Below are 20,168 nucleotides of genomic sequence, written 5' to 3'. Positions count from 1 at the left end.
TGTAATAAATAAGTTGGTAAAGAACATGTTACCTCTAGCTGCAAATGTCATGGTGCAGATGGCATATTTGAGATTTTCTATGTGTGGAGTGAATTCTTCTTTTAGGACCATACACTGCAAGCGTTCCTTGTAGCTGGGGGTGGAGAGAGAGTTTGAAAGTGATTAAATACAGTGAAGTCCCCTTAAAAATGAGTTTTTGCAAAGGCCATACTAGTCTTGGAAAATAAATTCACAACTAGAAAAACCTAAAATTACAGCCCTATGTTAGCTGTGAAACTGTGGAGATAGATGGATGAACTCACCTGGGCACCTGGACAAGCAGAACCATGAACAAATCTGCTTCAGTGAGCCGAGTAAGACTTCCACGGAACGCTCGCAGCTTCTTCACCTGTGGGATGGAGAAGACCACTGGGGTCAGTATAAGGAACAGTTGAGTGCTGTATCTGTAAAACTAGCAACACTTTGCTGGCTTGCTATGGCTAAATATGCCCTATGCAATGTAACATTGGCAGAGACATACTATGCTACCCCTTTGATTCCTAGTGTTGTTCCTGAACACCATTTAAAAAGTAAATGCATTCACACTACAGAACCTAAATTCCACCATCAGATCATTGTTTTGTATCAGCTATTATTCTATTTTGTAAATTATGAAAAGAAACACTACACCATGCAAAATGTGAATGAAAATAGCTTGTTTCTTCTTCACCTGTATCAACATTGAGCGAGAGGTCAAAAAGAAAAAAAATCAGCAAATTTTTTTTTTTCTGTTTTTTTTTTTTCAGCACTGGCACTTGCGAATGAATACAAATGGTTTCGCTCAAGATTCCCATGAGTAATGCAGTTTGCTCAGAATTCCATGAGTAATGCAGTTTGCTCAAAATGCCATGAGTAATGCAGTTTGCTCAAAATGCCATGAGTAATGCAGTTTGCTCAAAATGCCATGTGCAGTCTGGTTCCTTCATGCTTCAGTAGCATAGTTACTTTTCAAGTTAATCTCAGGGTCGTGTGCTGTATCTGTAGAGCTAAAATTACCAGTGGTGGACAATGTCATGTCATGGGTATTTCTAATATAACTAAATAACTCCTAAATAACTTAATACTAAAAATACAAATTAATAAAAAAAATCTACTTACATGGAGAAGCAAAGATTGTTACTGTGAATTGTTTGTTTTTGCCTCTTAAATGCAAGACATTTAAAAGAATATAAGTACTTTTTTTTTTTTTTTTTTAATTAGGATTTGAGTACAGGTTTGTGCAAGTTTCAGTATTTAAGATACAATTAGGTCCAAAAATGTACAAGTGAAAAAAAAGTTTTAGTAATTAAATATCTAGTAGCCTATATCTGTTAATGCATATCGTGTTTGTTCAGTTACTTGTTCAGTATGTTCATTAAGTTTTTTCAAATTCTCCTAGCTCTGTTATGCTCATGCCAATAAAACAGGGCATTTCCACTGCTCGCCCAAGCGGACGAGTGTGCCTATCTGCTCAGGTTTTTATCGTATACTGGATGTAGCTAAAATGGCTACAAAGGAAGTGCAGCATGTAGCCAGGAGGTGCGTGTAGAGAAGAAACAGACAAGGAAATCACTACCACTGTGGCCGATGTTCTTTCATAAGTAAAGCTCGCATATGACACTTTGTTTTTCTTCAAACTTTATTGTATTCTCGAAAGCAGAGAACTTTGTTAAATTGAACAATGCTCACCTTGCTTTGACACACAAGACAAAAGTCTGAAGTCGCATGACTCTGGTCTCCTACTTAACCAGATTGCTTTTTTATTTGTAAATCATCTATGGTTTAATTTATTTGTTACCATCGGTTTGTTTAATAAAATACAATCCCCCAGTGACCTTTGACGCTTGGCAAGAATTTCAGAGGTTGGCCAGGTTTGAAAAAAAACACTGAAACGCTCTTTTGATTCCGGCAGCTAGCCCTGGGCGGCCGAAGCCTACAGAGCCAGGCAGTGGAAACGAGGTATTAAACAAAACAGCACAGTGCCTATTGTTATTATGCATCTGTATGCATCAGATGTCATCACCGCCCCCAGGAGATAATACAAATGATGCATAAGGCTCAGCGCCATTTTCTTTTCAGGCCTACTGTGTTGGAGTGAATGTATCAACCTTGAAGGGTAACAGTATTTCTATTTCAGGGAACCAGGGTTATCATAATAACCTAACGTTCCCTTTCAAGTACAAAATGTAACTACTACCAAATGGGATAGAATACCTAAGCCGTCGCAAGTAAAGGACTTGTCCATGGAACTTAGAACCTAAGCAAATAAACAATTGCTTTGATTGCTGACAATTCTTGAGTGCTGTCAACATAATACGGCAGTGCCCAAACCGGGCACAGGGTATGGAACTTCCTCTCCCTGTCAGACTAGAAAGGAGGTGGATGGAAGGCCTCCAATTCCACTGACTGGTTTATACGGAAAGCAGAAATGCTTTAGGGTGAAAAGCGGGGGGGGGGGGGGCGCCAACACACAGCATATCAAATAGAGTGTTTAGGCTCATCTTCCGTGACCCCTGCATGGCCGTGGTAGCATGTCTGATAAGGGAGGTGAGCTCCTCTTACTTATCGTGGGAGCCAATGCATCCAATTCCACATTGTCAGATGGGAAGATTAGTTCTTGGGAGTCCATGCTCCCAGTAAGGGACATGGTGTCCTCCTGCTCTGGTTGTGGGTCAAGCAATGGTGCCTGAACCCTGGGGACTGATACAGGGGGGGACTCGCAGCAGTCAAATGGGACTGCTGCTGGTTCATAACTAGAAAAAGCTTTTCCATTTGCCCCGCAACCCGGTCAGTATAAGAATGCATGCTGCGGCGGCTTCTGTTCCTCTTACTTGGTGGAGGAGAGGGAGAGCTCTCCGAGCCAGAAGATGATGAGGATTTAGAGGAGCGCGGGCTCTTAGTCCTGCTCTGATACCTAGTGGCTCGTTTCCTATATCCCGGTGTAACAGGGAGTGGGTACTCAGTTGACCACACTGCAGGAGACGAAAGGGGGGAGTCATGCTGCGCCGGTGTCAGAGATGCAGATCAGTCCCTGGAACAGTGGGCTAGCCTGCTTTCCAGTGTCCTTTTAGAAAAATTAGAACAAGACGCGCAAGAGCTGCGGTCTTTAACTGCTTCCTCTGCATGCTTCCATCCCAGGCAGTGGATGTACCTGTCATGCTTATCCTCTGCTGGAATGTTTTTTTGCAACCAGCACAAAGGTGAAACCCAGGCATGGTTCAAGGTTGAAAAAATAGTTCTGGACGTGCAATGTATGAGCACAACAACAACTTCAATTTATATACAGTGCCTTATGTGCATACATGCCATCTCAAGAACAGACAGTAAGCTGACTGGTGCTGAAAACTGTTGTACACATAGAGTACACAAAAAACAAGAGCACAGGTAACAGTCTTGGTGTCAAACTTGACCAGACCAAACCAGGTCACTGGCACTGATTCTGGTATGAGCGAAATGACTTACTAACCTTGGTAACAATAAAAGGTGACTGGTACCTGCTTTGGTACCGACCAGGTGACTGGTACAGGCCCTGGTACCGACCAGGTGACTGGTACAGACTGGTAAAGCCACTGGCAAATTGCAAGCATGCACTGTAAAAGAGACAGGGGCTGCAGTTGCCTGCTGACTAAAAAAATATAGTAGTCTTCATTATCAGTGCAGCAAAGCAAACAAAGCAACGGCACAGAAATACTCTGAATATTTTCTGGTCAAAAAAGCTCCTACCAATTCGACAGCAGTGTAGCTAAAAAGCCATTAACTTTGTAATGTGAAAAGCAGACTGAAAAAAAAAGATGGCTAATGCAGCACATTGTGCACAGAGGCAGACTCTAGTACAGAGATCATTATTAGACTACTATACTATACAAATATTAGAAACTTGCTAAAAAAAAAATGTTACACACACACACACAGCCTATAGAAAGTCTACACCCACTTCAACTTCTTTCACATTTTGTTTTGTCAGTGCCTCAGAGTTTCATGCATTTGGCAGCAATTACAGTTGTGAGTGTTGGGATAGGTCTCTACCAACTTTGTACACCTAGATTTGGTCAAATATTGCCATTCTTTAAAAAACCGTTCAAGCTCTGTCAAGTTCCTTGGGGAGCACTGATGGGCATCAATCTTCAATTCATGCCACAAATTTGATTGGATTTAGATCGGGGCTCTGACTGGGCCACTCAAGGACATTTACCTTTTTGTTCCTTAGCCACTCAGTGTAGCTTTGGCTGTGTGCTTTGGGTCGTTGTCATGCTGAAAGGTGAACTTCCATTCCAGTTTCAGCTTTCTTGCAGAGGGCAGTAGCTGCCCCAGTCCCTGCCGATGAGAAATATCCCCATAACATGATGCTGCCACCACCGTGCTTCACTGTAGGGATGGTGTTCTTTGGTTGATGCGCTGTGTTGGGTTTGTGCCAAACATAATGCTTTGCATTTAAGCCAAAAAGTTACATTTTAGTTTTGTCAGACCACAAAACTTTTTGCCACATGGCTACAGAATCTCCAGGGTTTTTTTTTCCTTTTTTGTATATATCAAATGGGATTCAAGGTGGGCTTTCTTGGGTAATGGCTTCCTTCTTGCCACCCTACCATACAGGCCAGATTTGTGGAGTGCTTGGGATATTGTTGTCACATGCACACTTTCACCAGTCTTGGCCATAAAAGCCTGTAGCTCTTGCAAAGTTGCCATTGGCCTCTTGGTAGCCTCTCCAATGATTTCGATTACAAGAGTAGATGTTGAACTTCATGCTGATTTGAACTCTGCTCTCTCTAAGATAAGCACCAACTAAGACGTTGCTTTGCAGTAAACTAATGTGATCCATCTGCATCTCCATCCATTTGCGTTGTTTTCCATCTGATGATGTAGATATCCTTCTGTCTGGTGTTGATTGCTGAAGTGTAATGCTCCAGGGGTCAGCTCATTTTGCCTCCCCAGCGCATCAGCACACACAAAGGCTGTGATGCTGGCTACGGGGATCAACCCAGTGCGGTCTCCCCAGCACATCGGCATGACAACCGTCTGAATTGAGCTAAGTAGGGTACATCTCTATGGGTCTTCAAATGGGCACCTTCCATCCTCTGTGTTTCGTTGACTAGCACACGACACCTCAAGAGGGCTGAATAGTGATTCTGGCATCCCACCATCACCCCCCTCCATCCCCCTACCAGCTCAGCCCAGCTTACTTACCTGTCCATTAGTGTTGCTTTCTTTCTATTGTGCTTGAGATCCCCTTCCAGAATCTTTCTGTCTCAACCACAGCCAGTTGCTACTCCTTTCTGTTGCTTCAGACAAGTTCTTCACTGTGCGACGCAACTCTTGGCCACTGAACCCAACATCTCTGAGAAACCGGATTGTAGAGGCCATTGACCAACATCTGCCAGCATCTTCCAGTCTCTAGCAGCTTCCAGTTGTCCTGAGCAAGGCTTGGTTTTAACATCGTTTCTTGGTGGTTGCTCTCCTGGATGGAGGAATATTGTCTTTTGTGTGTAATACTTTGATGGAACTGGTGGCAACTTATTCGTCAGGTCACGCCTGTCTTCCAATGCTAAGGTCAAACATCGCAGCACCTGGTAATGGTGCCAAGTATACCGTCCTTGGCTAAGACCCACCTTATATCCTGCCAAAATGTGCCTTAAAATGTTGCAGATGATTAAAACAAAGGACATGAGGGATCCTCACTCACCCAGAGGTGTAGGTTCTGTGGTAATGGGAGAACATCATATGCTGATCTGATGAGGAAACTGATCCTTCTCTGTTCCATTGTCCATAGGTCTTGCCAGCCAATCTTGTGTTGTTCCACACTCTCCCATCTCATCCCAGGCCAAGCAGGGAGAAGGGAATTAGCCTCTACACACCTGATCCTCTCCTCCTGCTTTTGCAGCTCATTGACTACACTATGTAACACAATTTTTGTTCCTGGGTAGTAAGTGTTATTTCCTAATTGCTTATGCCTCAAAAGTATAGAAAATGGCTATTATTTCCACAAACTTTGCTTTTGTGACCAGGACAGTGATATTTTGAAACTTACCTATTTCCAATGAGAAAAAGGTCTTTTCGTTCACATAAAGTCAGAATAAAACAGCATATGAATCCAAATTAACATGTATTAAAGTAATACAAAAATGACTACAAAAGATTTAGAAGGGAGTAGTTTTTCAGGATTTACGATTATACTGTAAATCACTTTCACGAATCAGACCCCAAATGTAGTCTCCCATCATGTTCTCGTTATACTGTCCTTGGTAGCGGCATTCAAAGTCCAGTATATTCTGGTGGAAGCGCTCGCCTTGCTCCTCCGAGTACACGCCCATGTTCTCCTTGAATTTATCAAGATGAGCATCAAGGATATGGACTTTGAGGGACATCCTACAGCCCATTGTGCCGTAGTTCTTCACCAGAGTCTCAACCAGCTCCACATAGTTTTCGGCCTTGTGATTGCCCAGGAAGCCCCGAACCACTGCGACAAAGCTGTTCCAAGCCGCTTTCTCCTTACTAGTGAGCTTCTTAGGGAATTCATTGCACTCCAGGATGTTCTTTTTTTGTGGTCCAACGAAGACACCGACTTTGACCTTTGCCTCAGACAGCTTTGGGAAGAAGTCTTGAAGGTACTTGAAGGCTGCTGACTCCTTATCTAGAGCTCTGACAAATTGTTTCATAAGGCCCAATTTGATGTGCAGTGGTGACATCAGCACCTTCCGGGGGTCCACCAGTGGCTCCCACTTGACGTTGTTCCTCCCCACAGAGAACTCGGTCTGCTGTGGCCAGTCCCACCTGTGGTAGTGCGCCTTGGTGTTCCTGCTGTCCCAAAGGTAAAGATAGCAGGGAAACTTGGTAAAACCGCCTTGGAGACCCATCAGGAATGCCACCATTGCAGCCTCTTGATGCCATCTCAGAAAAATGCAGATATGTATCCACTTAGGCAGCTGGAACTAAACTGAACTGGTGAGCTTAAGGCCCCTGTATTTATACTACTATTTATATTACTGGAAAGTTCTAGAAGTTACTCCAAGTTTACTCAGCACTGAATCTATCTGGAATGTTCTGGAAAATAGGTAAATTTCTAAATATCACTGTCCTGGTCACAAAAGCAAAGTTTGTGGGGAATAATAGCCATTTCCTATACTTTTGAGGCATAAGCAATTAGGAAATAACACTTACTACCCAGGAATCAAGGGGTTGCCTTGTGCCATGTAGGAGGAGCTGAACTGAGACCAAGACCTCCTTTTCCATGCTGAACTTGCCCCGTAATATCTTCGATACAAAGGGCAGCTTTAGCATCTTCCACAGCTTTCTTTGCTATCCATTTTATTCCAGTTTTCAACACAGGTGCTGCCTCCCTTATGCATTTGTCGCGTGAATCTACTAATGTCATTTCCAGTCAGACTTTGGCGTACTTAAACTCCTCGGTTAGAGCAGAGATTGGTAGCTGCAGTATTCCTTTACCATAAAGTCCCACTCTGCTTAGGCAGCGTGGAACTCCCAACCATTTCCTGACATATGAACTGATTAAAGCTTCCAGCTTCTCAACTGTTGTCAAGGAAACCTCATACACAGTCAGTGGCCACACCAGTCTTGGCAGTAGACCAAAATGAAGGCACCAGAGTTTCAGTTTGCCTGTTAAAGCGCTGCTGTCTATGCTCTTCAACCCTTCCACTGCTTGTTGTCTAACTTCTCCCACACAAACTCTGTCCTTTAGATCCCCGTCGTACCATTTCCCTAGACTTTTCACTGACTTCTCGGACGCTGTTGGTATTGCCTCACCGTTAATGTAGAACCTTTTACCTACTACTTTACCTTTAATTAATTAGAGATGTTCCTTGATTTAATTGGCTTGAATTACATTCGTGCCCATTCAATGTTATTGGTTAATTTGCCCAATAACCGATTAGTGCAGGCTACTGCTGTAGTCGTTGTTATGTCATCCATGTATGTTCGAGTTGGTGGTAGTCACATTCCAGAAGCCAAGCACTCTCCTCCCACTACCCATTTTGATGCCCTTATAATTACTTCCATTGCCATGGTAAAAGCCAGTGGAGAAATGGTACATCCTTCCATTATTCCAACTTCTAGGCATTGCCATGTAGTGTTGAATTCTGAAGTTGAAAAACTAAATTGTAAATCTCCAAAGTAGGCTTTCACGAAATTTGTTATTGTCATCGGTATGCTGAAAAAATGCCCAAAGTAGTTCAGGTGGCACTGAACGATATGCATTAGCCAAATCCAGGAATGTCACATGAAGCTCCTTCCTCTCCTTTTTAGCCGATTGAATTTGTTGCCAAATTATGCTGATGTGTTCTAAGCATCCTGGGAAACCTGGAATGCCCGCTTTTTGTACTGAAGTGTCAATGAAGCAGTTCTTTAATAGGTATGTTGACAATCTCTGAGCAATAAAGATGAAGAAAATCTTGCCTTTTACGTTTAATAGAGAGATAGGACAAAAGTGACCGATGCTTGTAGAATCCTTTTCTTTTGGTATAAAGACCACCTGCTCGGCGCCATGCTCTTGGTACAACCGGTTTTTCTATGCCGCTTTCATCAATTTCCATAGGATTCGTAGAACTCCAGAAGCACTCTTGTACACTCTGTATGGAACTCCATTAGGCCCTGGAGATGATGATGCCCTTGCTTTTTTCACTGCTTGTTCTACTTGTTTCCACTTAGGTGCACAGTACTCCATTTGGTATTCGGGTAGATTGATAGGTGGGATATCTGAAGGAATTGACAAAGGCTCCTGCCTTTTTGAATCTGTATGTGTTTCCTTCTTGCTCGGTCATCCAGTTTGGAGGTATGGCCTGATCCAGGCAGGGTCTTGGTGGTGACATACACCTTTCACTTTTTAACCCTTTGCGGTCCATTTATTCAGCGCCTGTCAGGAACGTCAGGTCGACTTTATTTTACACACTCTTTTTAAACCGCCCCCCCGAGTAAAATCGATTTAAAGGGTGTTGCAATGCTAAGCAACATCAGTACTGCATCTCCAGCCAAGTCCCACCCCATGTTCGCTGTATTTTTCACATACCTCTTTATAGACATGCATACTGATAAATCCTCTCCTGATCACTCATTTTATCACCAAACTCCTCAATAATGCAATCCAAGTCATTATTTTATTATTATAACAAATGAAAAAGCTCTTCAAATGTCTGTGATATTCTTTGAGCACTGGATGCGGAAGCAACTACGTTCTTTGTTTATGTCTGCTTATCTCTGTGTGTTGCAGCTGCTAGGGCTATTGATCTCACGCCCCTTCATTCAGCGCCTATTGGTCTCACTCGGCCAGTGAATGGTTTTCTGGCTTTTTCCAGAGAACAAACGACTAGAGACCTGTGCTTTATGTCTTTTCGATGATTGGACTGGAAAGGGTTACTAATCGTCTTGACCGTGCTCCAAGGGATATTCAGGCCTTTAATATTTTTTTTTACCCACCCCTTGATCTGTGCCTTTCAACAACTTTGTCCCGGAGTCCTTTTGAAAGAGACTTGGTGCTCATGGTTGAGTCTTTGCTTTGAAATGCACTACCCAGCAGAGGGAACCTAATGGAACTGCTGAATTTATCCTGAAATCATGTGAATCACTACAATTTAACACAGGTGGAGGCCACTTAACTTGGTATGTGATTTTGAAGGTGATTGGTTACACCTGAGCTAATTTAAGATTGCTATTACAAGGGGGGTGGACACGTATCCAACCAAACTATTTCAGTTATTTGTAATTAATTTTCTACAATTTCCTACACCATCAAAAGGCACTTGGAATCTGGAGGAAACTCTGACAGGAAGAGGTCTGGCAGACCCAAAGCCACAACAGAATCAGAAGACAAGTTTCTGAGAGTCAACAGCTTGCGTGATAGGCGGCTCACAGCACAGCTTAACACTGGTCGAAGTAAGCAAGTCTCAGTTTCAACTGTGAAGAGAAGACTTCGAGCTGCAGGTTCGACAGGTCGAGTGGCAGTAAGAAAGCCAAAATAAGAAAAAGAGGATTGCCTGGGCCATGAAGCATCGCCAGTGGACTACTGAAGACTGGAAGAAGGTCTTATGGACCGATGAATCAAAATTTGAAATCTTCGGTTCATCACGCAGGGCTTTTGTACACCGTCGAGTAGGCGAAAGGATGGTTCCTCGGTGTGTGACACCAACTGTCAAACATAGAGGAGGAAGCGTGATGGTCTGAGGCTCTTTTGCTGGATCCAGAGTCGGCGACTTGCACAGAGTCAGTGGCACCCTGAACCAAAACAGCTACCACAGCATTTTGCAGCGCCATGAAATACCATCTGGTATATGCCTAGTTTGTCAGGGGTTCATCCTACAGCAAGATAATGACCCAAAACATACCTCCAGGCTATGTCAGAACTACCTTAGAAGAAAAGAACAAGACTGTAGGCTTCAAATCATGGAATGGCCAGCACAGTCTCCAGACTTAAACCCCATCGAGCTGGTTTGGGATGAACTGGACAGAAGGGTTGGACAAAGCAAAACTACAAGTGCAACACATTTGTGGGAACTTCTGCAACAGTGTTGGGAAAAACTTTCCGAACAATATTTGATTTCCATTGTAGAAAGAATGCCACCAGTGTGTTCAGCTATTATAGCTGCAAAAGGTGGCTACTTTGATGAGCCAAAAATTTAGATTAAATTTTGTTAAAACGATTCCATGATTTCTTTTTTTATCTCCAATTGTTTATTTGTTCTATGCTTTAATTTCAGAGTACAATGAGACATTAAACTGAATACATTTCAATAAAAACTGGAAAAATGGAGGTGTTCTAAAACTTTTGACCGGTAGAGTGAGTGTGTGTGTGTGTGTGTGTATGTATGTATGTATGTATGTATGTATGTATATATATATATATGTGTGTGTGTGTATGTATGTATGTGAATATGTATGATATATATATATATATATATATATATATATATATATATCTATATATAGTATATATATAATATATATATATATATATATATATACTCAGACAGAGAGAGGTGCTAGCAGGAATTATTGCTAAAAGTGAAATTTCTTCAATATGAAATGAGAAAAATTTAATTGAAATCAACTTATCTCCGTTTCTTTTTTATAACAAAGTCAGAGCTCACTTCTTCCTCAGACACACTGAAAGAGAAAATAGGGCCGATTCTCCTCTGTCCTGGGGGTAGAGACAGTGTCTGGTGCACATGGGGCTCTTCAAAGAGCAGTGCTCATGTAATTTGGACTAGAAGAGGTTATATCACATTTGGTAATGGTTACATTACATCCCATTTTGTACTTGAAAGGTAACATTTTTACAAACTAGCCAATCACAGTTTTTTTCAAATGGTATTAAATGTTCCTACTATATTGTTTTTATATGAACTGGCTTTCTTTCTGTTACCAAACGCTGTATTTAACAGTCTTATTACAATGGATTGATTTTTAAATTTTGTGTAAAAGCGCCTTGGGGTCCATGTGACATAAGACGCTATATACATGTGAATAAATAAAATAAATATCGATCATGTGGTTACTGTAGTGCTGCTGATAGTATTTTTAACTTTTTGCTATACAAATTTTAAAAGACAGACTGATTGAACACATAGGACAGCTAGGAACCAGACTGTAGACTACACTGAAAAAACATTCAGAGGGTATGCAATTGAACATAGATTTCCTGGTAAAAATGTTAAAATTACATAAATTAATACAACTTTAAACATTTTCCATCGGATTGATTTGAAACAAAGATTCAAACATGAATGATAACATTTGAGGTCCTTTACCAGAGTTTAGGGACCTCATATTGATCAAATCAGATTAAAGGAAATTTCTGACCCATTTTCTAATACATAAATAAAAAAACTTGACCCACTTCTCCATCCTCTGGCAAGAGTTTACAAAGCTCTTGTAGTTTTCCTACTCCAAATTTATTCATGGAACCTAGTTTAATGTCTTCCACCATCTCCTGAACAGGCCTGCAGTAAACAAAAAATAAACAAACAAACAAACATTATTCACTGCCACAGAACACTACGGGCATATGCTTTGATTGAAAGGGTAGTGCCTGGTTTGGGTGACAAGTGGTTAAAGTTCAAGGGTCTAACTTGACCTTTAGGACCTCATTTCACTAAAATTTGAGTTCTTGTAGTTAAAATGAAGCAATTTATTTACTGTAGCCATTACTGCCAAGTCTAATTCACAAAATGGCTCTCAGGTTTTTCAGCTTGTGAAAGTAAACAGCCTGGAAATGGAATCTCTTCATTTCAAATTTAAAACCAGGTGAAATGTCTCATTTTTCAGTAAAAAGCAGATATCGCTGCTGATGGAGACCAGATAAGAAGTCTAAATATGAAATGTAGCTAAACTACCAGGTAACACTATCTGGAGTAATTAATAGAGTTTATTTCTCCTGAACAGTTAATCTTGTGACCCCATCAGTAACTTCATATACTGATAAAGGCATTAGCTGAAATATTTCCCTACTGATTTTCATGATAGAATTTATTACAAACTTGGAACCAAGAGGATTTATTACATGGTACATGTCCAAAACACATTACTCTTTACCTTGACATGAGAAAGATTTTTTTTTTTTTTTTTCAGAAACCCTACTTTACCTTTCTTATGAAAAGTACAATATATGCTTATAGTTTCTCTTCATACTACATCCAAAGTACTGGGAATCTTACCTAATATCTTGTGCACAGTTTATGAATGTATGCCATTAAGATGCTCACTGCCAAGTTCGTACCACAGCATTCCTTCTTATTTGCAGTGTTCCACAATGACTTACCATTGTTTGTTTTTTTTCTTACCAATTATTTTTCTATTTTCTCTCCAATTGGAAATGTCCAATTATTTTAATTTCAACCCGACTCACCACTACCATGCAGCTCTGGCTAGCTTAAAGGCAGGTCCGCAGCTGCACGGCCAGTCTACAGGGGTCGCTGGTGCGCGATGAGCTGAGGACACTCTGGCCGACCTAGACCCTCCCCACCCGGGCGGCGTTCGGCCAATTGTGCTGGGCCACCTGGGTCACATTTAGCCTTAGCCTAACATTTTATACTCCAACAGTCTTCTGGAAAGAAGCCTAATGAAAAGTTAAACCTAAGCTGCTTATTGCTTAGTACTTTACCAGCTTTCACAGTATAGGGAGAGAAGGGCACTATACCAAGCTACTGAACACACACAACTAGAGGCAACCATGAAACAGTGGGAAATTCTTTCACCAACAAGTTGGCAACTGTCATCGCATGTGGCACTTGACAGATTTAAAATGCTATTGTGAAAATGTTAGCTATTCAAAATTAATACAATTTGTAACAAAATAATTTTGGGGGGATTTCGGATCCCCGAGTTTTGTTTTCCCATTACCGTAAATCTTGCATGCATTAAATTTAAACAAGAAAAAAAAAGAAACGCCCCACAGAAAAGTATGGTTGTGTAGATGCCAAGCAAGGTTACTGATCATTGGTAAGCCCTAAACCACAGGAAGTTAACTTTACGAAACAGGCAACAACGGCTTACTCACCAGATATGAGTAATTGCTAACAGCTTTGACTCATTTATTGTGCAACACCACACTATGAATAAAAGGTGTATACCTAGATAGCTACAGTGGCTTGCGAAAGTATTGACCCCCCTTGGCATTTTTCCTATTTTGTTGCCTTACAACCTGGAATTAAAATTGATTTTTATTTGGATTTCATGTAATGGACATACACAAAATAGTCCAAATTGGTGAAGTGAAATAAAAAAAATAACTTGTTTAAAAAAATTCTAAAAATTAAATAACGGAAAAGTGGTGTGTGCATATGTATTCACCCCCTTTGCTATTCAGCCTCTAAATAAGATCTGGTGCAACCAATTACCTTCGAAAGTCACATAATTAGTTAAATAAAGTCCACCTGTGTGCAATCTAAGTGTCACATGATTTGTCACATGATCTCAGTACATATACACCTGTTCTGAAAGGCCCCAGAGTCTGCAACACCACTAAGCAAGGGGCACCACCAAGCAAGCAGCACCATCAAGACCAAGGAGCTCTCCAAACAGGTCAGGGACAAAGAAGTACAGATCAGGGTTGGGTTATAAAAAAATATCCAAAAATTTGAACATTCCTCGGAGCACCATTAAAGCCATTGTTAAAAATGGAAAGAATATGGCACCACAACAAACCTGGCAAGAGAGGGCCGCCCACTAAAACTCACGGACCAGGAAAGGAGGGCATTAATCAGAGAGGCAACAAACAGACCAAAGATAACCCTGAAGGAGCGGCAAAGCTCCACAGTGGAGATTGGAGTATCTGTCCATAGGACCACTTTAAGCCGTACACTCCACAGAGCTGGGCTTTACGGAAGTGGCCAGAAAAAAGCCATTGCTTAAAGAAAAAAATAAGCAAACACGTTTGGTGTTCGGCAAAAGGCATGTGGGAGACTCCCCAAACATATGGAAGAAGGTACTCTGGTCAGATGAGACTAAAATTTAGCTTTTTGGCCATCAAGGAAAACGCTATGTCTGGCGCAAACCCAACACCTCTCATCACCCCAAGAACACCATCCCCACAGTGAAGCATGGTGGTGGCAGCATCATGCTGTGGGGATGTTTTTCATCGGCAGGGACTGGGAAACTGGTCAGAATTGAAGGAATGATGGATGGTGCTAAATACAGGGAAACCTGTTTCAGTCTTCCAGAGATTTGAGACTGGAACGGTTCACCTTCCAGCAGGACAATGACCCTAAGCATACTGCTAAAGCAACACTCGAGTGGTTTAAGGGGAAACATTTAAATGTCTTGGAATGGCCTAGTCAAAGCCCAGACCTCAATCCAATTGAGAATCCCCAAGAGACATGCAGCTGTAATTGCTGCAAAAGGTGGCTCTACAAAGTATTTACTTTGGGGGGGTGAATACTTATGCAAACTCAGGTTTTCTGGTTTTTTGTCTTATTTCTTGTTTGTTTCACAATAAAAAATATTTTGCATTTTCAAAGTGGTAGGCATGTTGTATAAATCAAATGATACAAACCCCCAAAAAATCAATTTTAATTCCAGGTTGTAAGGCAACAAAATAGGAAAAATGCCAAGGGGGGTCAATACTTTCGCAAGCCACTGTACTGCATTGCAAACCACTGAACAGAACAAATATTGTTTGCTCAATACTTTCATTGGAGGAGTTATTTAGCCATTTCAGCATGATCACCATGCCCCTTACAAAAACTGCATTACTGACAGAAAGTAAATAAATGTGCATACCAAGTTTCGTCACAATCTATTAAGTGTAAGCATGAAATACTTTGAGGCATGGACATACCAGAACATTCATTCACTATGTTAAATAACTTTTACAAAACAGCTTTTATTAGATCAATACAATCTCATAAAAGGAGATCTCCCTGACCTTGAACATCATTCTAAAGAATATTCATACCAAATTTTGTCACAATTGGATGAATGTTTCCTTAGATACCCCAAGTACTGTAGATCATATAGCGTTATTTTAAAAATACTGACACACTGCATATTCGGAGACGCAGGTTCCTTAATCAAGGTTATTTATTCAGGGTCTAAACAACATTGGGTAAGCAGTAAGCCTAGACAGCTTTGTTTCAAAAGTAAGATCTTTTGGCAAACCATGTAAACATCCAGATTAAATTCCTACAGACTTATAGTTCCTTTACACTTACAGTTTAGAGTCGATCAGAATAATAAATATCATTTCAGCAGCCCGTTCACATTTAACCCTTAGCGGTCCATTTATTCAGCGTCCAATTCTCGGCAAATGTACGTATTTTTCACGGGTAGGAATAAAATCAAGATTTCGCGGACCTGTTTAAACATTAAATAAACCTAAGTAGATAGTATTTCAGAACACCATAAAGCCTAAAAATATTGGTACTTGCTTCCTTACTAAAACAGAGTGATTGGCATTTGTTAAAGGCAAGCATGCAGCATCCCCGTGCAATTGACTTGCCCGTACATTGAGACTGCACGCTCTGCATCCACTGAATTGGTTGGAAGTTAAGGCAAAGCTTTGACAAGTAATACAGATGTGGAACTCGATTAGAAACAGCCCCAAAACTCAGTTACCAATGGGCATGCTTTAATAAAGGCAACATATGCATCACGTCCTTTGTCATGTTATTTGTCACATCCAATAATTTATTTTATACGCACCAAGTCAAAACATAGAGAATGTGGCTATTCGGGTCTAAAATTCCAACTGCGAAAAAATAAGCAGCAGGTTGAAGGGAGGTGGCTGTGCTAGATCGTTTTAGTACTGATTTAACTTGCCGACAGAAATACTTTTCGTCTGGCTGACTTTACAGTTTGCTTTCTGAAAGTTGTTTATTTTATGTTCTGTTCAGCAGCCTCTGTAGTGGCCTTTTGTTTAATGTGTGATTCTGAAGCTAAATAGCAATTGATCGCATTTTCTCCAAAGACACATCAAGATATGCAAAACAATTACCTCAAACTGCATGTACAGTTTATTCGGGAAATATCTTGAGACAATCAATCATTGAAATATACTTTGCTTTTGTTGCTTTGTCGTCCACTTCTACTATTTTACCTCCAATGCTGAAAACAAGATTTTAACAACCTGAATGAAAACAATACAGCACAGGTCACAAAAAAGCAGTACAGAGACACTGATGGGCTGATTAAAACGCTATCATCATCTGAATAGTAAACAAGAACATTAACAGCTTTGGATAAATTTTTATTTTTTTTGTAAATGTTATTTGTGGACTTTTTGTGTTTGTTTTTTGCTTAAGTGCAGCACACAGGACGGCGAAGGAATAAAAAAGGAATAAACATCTTCTACAGAAGGAAGAAAAATAGTTGCGTCGCTTGCGTTGTGCAGTAGTTCATTTAAAACACGGTTTCAAATTTTTTAGTCTCCATACTTGTTTGTATGCATTGGCCCATAACAGAGGTGAATTTCGCGGTGACCCCTCAATTTCACGATTTCCGTGAAATCATGATTTAGATAGACCGCTATATATATACAGTGGCTTGCAAAAGTATTCAGACCCCTGACCAATTCTCTCATATTACTGAATTACAAATGGTACATTGAAATTTCCTTCTGTTCTGATATTTTATTTTTAAACACTGAAACTCAGAATCAATTATTGTAAGGTGACATTGGTTTTATGTTGGGAAATATTTAAGAAAAATAAAAAACTGAAATATCTTGCTTGCATAAGTATTCAACCCCGGTGCTGTGGAAGCTCCCAGTTTGCACCGATGAAAGAAAAATTGCCCAAACGAGGACACAATTACCTTACCATTGGCCTCCACCTGTGAACCATTAAAGTTGCTGTCACATTTTCTGGATAAAAACCCCACTGTTGAAGGATCAATGGTAAGGCTGTGAATCTGAAGGAAAACGAAGACCAAAGAGCATTCTACAGAAGTTAGAGATAAAGTAATACAAATGCATAAATTAAGGAAAGGGTACAAAATAATATCCAAGTGTTTGGAAATCCCAGTGAGCACAGCTGGATCAATAATTAGGAAGTGGAAGCTGCATCACACCACCCAGGCACCGCCTAAAAAAGGCTGTCCCTCAAAACTCAGCACTCAAACAAGAAGGAGACTTGTGAGAGAAGCCACAGAGAGGCCAACAATCACTTTGAAGGAGCTACAGAGTTTAGTGGCTGGGAGTGGAGTAATGGTGCACCAGTCAACCATATCAAGAGCTCTGCATAACACTGACCTGTATGGGAGGGTGGCAAGAAAGAAACAGTTACTCAAAAAGTACCATCTGAAAGCACGTCTGGAGTTTGCCAGAAAGCATGAGTGACCCAGCTGCGTTGTGGGAAAAGGTTTTGTGGTCAGATGAGACCAAGATAGAGCTTTTTCGCCAAAACTAAGCGCTATGTGTAGCGCAAACCTAACACTGCTCATGCCTCAAGACACACTATCCCTACAGTGAATTATGGTGGTGACAGCATCGTGTTGTGGGGATGCTTCTCATCAGCAGGGACTGGGCACCTTGTTACAATTGAAGGAAGAATGGATGGAGCAAAATACAGGAAAATACTGCAAGAGAATCTCCTTCAGTCCACTAAAAAACTGAAGCTTGGGAGGAAATTCACCTTTCAGCAGGGCAATGATCCCAAGCACAAGGCCAAAGCAACATTGGAGTGGCTCAAGAACAAAAAGGTGAATGTCCTACAGTAGCCCAGTCAAAGTCCTGATCTCAATCCCATTGAGAATCTGTGGCACTATTTGAAAATTGTGGTCCACAAGCATCGTCCAACCAACCTGAACAACCTGGAGAAAATCTGCCAAGAAGAATGGGCCAAAATTACTCCTTCACTGTGTGCAAAGCTGGTACATACTTACCCCAAAAGATTTAAAGCTGTTATTGCAGTGAAAAGTGGCTCCACCAAATATTAATGTATGGGGGTTGAATACTTATGCAAGCAAGATATTTCAGTATTTTTCTTAAAAATATTTTCCAACATAAAACCAATGTCACCTTACAATAATTGATTCTGAGTTTCAGTGTTTTAAAATATCAAACAGAACGAAATTTCAATGTACCATTTGTAATTCAGTAATATGAGAGAATTGGTCAGGGGTCTGAATACTTTTGCAAGCCACTGGATGGATGGATGGACAGATGGATAAGAGTAAAACAGTAAAGTAAAACAATAGTCACTGCATTGCAAAAGGACACTCAGTACTGTTTCTCCAGCCAAGCCCAACCCCTTGTTCGCTGTATTTTTCACATACCTCTTCTTTGTGCATACTGATAAATCCTCTCCTGATCAGTCCTTTTATCAGCAAACCCCTCAAGTGATCCAAGTCATTATTTTATTACTATAGCATCTCAAAAATCTCTGCAAATGTCTGTGACATTCTTTGAGCGCTGGATGTGGAAGCAGATATCTTCTTTGTTTGTGTCCGTGTTCTCTGTGGTGCATTGGCTGTGTGCATTGCTTAGACACGCCCCCCTTCTTTTTTTCTTTGGTTTCACATGGCCATCGAAAGGTTTTCTTGGCTTGTTCCAAAGAAAAAAACGACTAGAGTCCTGTGCTTGATGTCATCGGACTTGAAAGGGAAAATTGTAATGCCGGAACTGGTCCGACATAGGACTACAAAGGGTTAAGCAAAGACCTAAATTGGCTTTGGCCTCAAATTCTCGAGCATAGCCCTTGAACAGTAGTGCGTTCGATTATGTCCTATCGACCACCTTTTGCTTGAAGACATTTCCCCTCCCTAAAACACAGATGTAGAAGTGCTAAATCAACAGCCAGCCTATCATTTGTGTTTCTACTTCAAGGTGGTCGTTCAGTGCCAATTAAGATTACATTTTGCAATTTAGAAATGGAGTGAAGCATTGAAAACTTGCATATCCATATTTATCTACTTGTCAGACTCCTCAGATACTGTACGTAAAATAAAATTTCCACTTCCAAACTAACAGATGTTATTGTATACATTTATATCAGTGACAAATCTATGTAAATGTAAAACAGTAACTCCAGTTTATTTTCTTATCCATGAAAAATACTTACAAAAGTGAAACTAAATGCGACCAGGTTCACAGCCATGGATTTACCATTGTGACTGCCACCCCACATGCATGAACAGAGCTTCCACAGGATTTTATTTTGTGGGGGTGGTGGTGGGTCTAGTGACACATATTGTCTTTAATACCCTACCAAACACCTGGGCCACAATCCAGCTTTAAATATTAACCTACAAATCACTTGAAAAGGGCCCCGCTGTTAATCCAGCAAGCGCACATTGACAGGATTTGCCCTGTAAACATCCTTTAGGTTTTTTTTTCTCTTGTGTTTCCATATTTGCTAATGATATATATATATATATATATATATATATATATTATATATATATATATATATATATTATATATATATATATATATATATATATACACACACACACACAGTAAACATTCATCATGTTCCACTATATGCAGCTATGACCAAAAGTTTTACATAGTTTTATTTGTCTCATTCCTAAAATTCTAATTATCAATAACTATATGAACATTATTTATATATTTTATTTAACATCATGTAATCAAAGAAGCTACAAGATGATAGCACAAAAAAGGTCTACTGGAAGCTTTAACAGTAGTACAGTATTTCATGTTAGATTTCGAATTATTACTTTTTATAAGTGTCAATTTTTCGTTGTACATG

The 20,168-nt window shown here is 40.5% G+C and overlaps 1 protein-coding gene across 1 annotated transcript in view; it reads right to left on the bottom strand.

Moving 5' to 3' along the window:
- The window catches only part of LOC121327986 (FH2 domain-containing protein 1-like), a 116,724-nt gene that overhangs the window by 46,307 nt on the left and 50,249 nt on the right, over positions 1–20,168 (bottom strand). Inside the window, exons 4-6 of the mRNA XM_041272393.1 lie at positions 11,858–11,960; positions 303–388; positions 33–133 (exon numbers count right to left, since the gene is read on the bottom strand). Of these exons, the coding sequence (XP_041128327.1) occupies positions 33–133; positions 303–388; positions 11,858–11,960 (290 nt within the window). The remainder of the gene's footprint in view (positions 1–32; positions 134–302; positions 389–11,857; positions 11,961–20,168) is intronic.

Source organism: Polyodon spathula, chromosome 15, assembly GCF_017654505.1.
Source record: "Polyodon spathula isolate WHYD16114869_AA chromosome 15, ASM1765450v1, whole genome shotgun sequence".
Lineage (NCBI taxonomy): Eukaryota > Metazoa > Chordata > Actinopteri > Acipenseriformes > Polyodontidae > Polyodon > Polyodon spathula.
This window is presented reverse-complemented; position numbering and strand designations above follow the sequence as displayed.